This window comes from Camelina sativa, chromosome 2, assembly GCF_000633955.1.
Source record: "Camelina sativa cultivar DH55 chromosome 2, Cs, whole genome shotgun sequence".
Classification (NCBI taxonomy): Eukaryota; Viridiplantae; Streptophyta; class Magnoliopsida; order Brassicales; family Brassicaceae; genus Camelina; species Camelina sativa.
Genome location: NC_025686.1, coordinates 13,306,240 through 13,308,634, shown reverse-complemented (window position 1 = coordinate 13,308,634; position 2,395 = coordinate 13,306,240). Strand labels below are relative to the sequence as shown.

Sequence of the window (2,395 nt, the reverse complement as noted above, 5' to 3'; positions counted from 1 at the left end):
TATATATATATGCAACTTTTACAGTTCGAGTCTCTCAGCTAGGCATTTTAGCGAACACTGTGTGTGCAATATGAGACTTCCGGTATACCAACCACAGAGATATTATCAAAAGGTAAGAACCAAACAAGATGAACACTAAGTACAATCCCGAACAGCCAAGTCTCTAAATAAAGAGGGATCAGTCTGTGAGGAAGGACAGAGATTGCACTTAGTACAAAGAAGATTACTTACTACAGTACAGAGTACAAACATGTAAAGGATACATGAACTATTGATATTTAGAAAATGAGCCCTCATTTTTACTCATATTTGTATATTTCAGCCTAACTCTTTTATTTGTACCAACTACGTACTTTCCAATTTCTTGTTTTGTAAGTGCAATTTACTGAATTTAGTGATAATTTGGATCAATCCCTAAATATCTGGCTACATAGATGGTTCCTTCGACAGAGATGCTCTATGTTGAGGGTTAGGTTGGTGTCTTCAACAAGACGATGGATCGATCCTGCTTGTACCCAAACATTTCTCCACCCTTGTACGTATAAACATGTCAATCAAACCCACACTCTCTCAAGTCTCTATACCAGAATATTTAATGAAAACTTTCTTTTGGGTTTATAAACTTCTACAAGAGCTATTAAGCTCTGAAAACTTAAGGGGATTCTAAGAGTCATCAGTTTGTTACAACACAAAGCCATAAATGGCTGACAAAAAGAAAAGTTGAACTTGAGGAAAAAGAAATAATATAGCACTGAGTATTTCTTCATGAAGCTCAAAATGATTCTCTAAGAAAGGTATTAAGAAAATATCATCCACTTTTCGATTCCCTAAAACCACCAATTCAACGGCGTTTGTTGCTGTGCCTCTTGCTCTTCTTCTTCCTACTGCTTCTGTCTTCATCAGATTCAGAGTCCGAAGCTGACTCTGACTCAGATGACTCAGATGAAGAAGAGCTGTACCTTCTTCGCCTTTCTTTCCTCTGCTTTTGCTTCTTCTTGCTCTTCTTTGCCTTCCTTCTCCTCCTCCTCCTTTCCTCCTCAGAGTCAGAAGATGAACTGTATCCTGAACTACTCTCTCCAGATGATTCAAACACAGAGGCTTCACTGTCACTTCCAGAATCAGACTTTGACCTGTGCTTCCTCTTACTCTTCTTAGACCGCCTCTCAACATCTCCTTTCCCGTTAGTTGCAGCATCAGGCCTTTCTTCATCATCATTATCATTACCATCAAGATCATCAATAGAAGGCTTCATCCTCAGCTTAGGGTTCTTAAGCTGCTGGGTTCTGGAAGGCCTCGAGATGTAAACCCTCTCGTTCTTGCACTCATACGTCCAGTGTCCAGTCTGACAACATTTCTGGCACTGTGAAGCCGTGGAGGCACTTCCAGCGGAAGCTGCTGACATGGACTTGTCTTTCCTTTCACCAAGCCTAACAGCTTTCTCAGTACTCATCAAATACATCTGCCTCTTTAGTTCCCTTTTCTCCTGCCATCTACTTGGACCTTCTTCTTTTTGACCATAAGCGTTAACGTTTCTCGCCGCTGCAGCAGCTGCTCGCTCAGCTTGTGTACGACTCAGACCTTTAGCAGCAGAGAGTGTTGCAGCCTTGATTCTATCAGCTGCAACTTGTGTATTCTCATTCTTTGCATCAGACATATCTCTGCATACCAAGACAAATAAACAACCAAAGGTGAGAATTTGAACAATTTAATCAGAGGGATTCGAAATTAGGGTTTCTACTTGATGCGAGGATTTAANTTTCCATACCAATGATCAGATTGAAAACTACACTTTGTGTTGAATATCAACGGTGAATGATACTTTCATAGTTCGTTTGAAAGCTAACCAAAAACTATTCTAGATGGAAACTATGATTATGAACCTTCACAATCTCTACTCTACCTCTAGCTACCAAAGTTTCAATCTAAAACCTCTAAGAAAGAAAATGGAAGCATCTGATGTGAAAGAGTGACATCGCCACAAATTTCAAGAAAAAAAATGAATCAAACTGCACATTCTCGACTGTTGACAGATTAAGAACAGCCATTATAGCTCTTAAATTCCAGTCCTAAACCTCTAATAATGAAAAATGAGATCATCTCCTACTGAGAAAGAGTGACATCACCACTTGGTTTTGATATAGAACCCATCAACCTTACATTCTCTTCTGCCTTTGGCCAATTGAAAATTTTCACTCTCAAACCTCAAGAACAAAGAAAGTGAAAGCATGTTGTAATGTTAGAAGAGTGATATCTCTCAAATCGGTTTTGAGATATCACTCTCTACCCTTTGGAACAGATTTGAGAAACACTCATTCATTCTACTTGTTAAAGTCAATCCAAAACGCCTAAGAAATTGCATCTGGCTATGTAAAAAAAAAAAAAAAAAAAAAAAAAA

The 2,395-nt window shown here is 38.7% G+C and overlaps 1 protein-coding gene across 1 annotated transcript in view; it reads right to left on the bottom strand.

Annotated features, from left to right (window-relative positions):
* LOC104723824 (zinc finger CCHC domain-containing protein 10-like) overlaps positions 590 to 2,395 on the bottom strand; it is a 4,910-nt gene continuing 3,104 nt past the window's right edge. Inside the window, exon 2 of the mRNA XM_010442247.2 lies at positions 590 to 1,658. Coding sequence (XP_010440549.1) covers positions 842 to 1,654 — 813 coding nt within the window. The 5' untranslated portion in view covers positions 1,655 to 1,658 and the 3' untranslated portion in view covers positions 590 to 841. The remainder of the gene's footprint in view (positions 1,659 to 2,395) is intronic.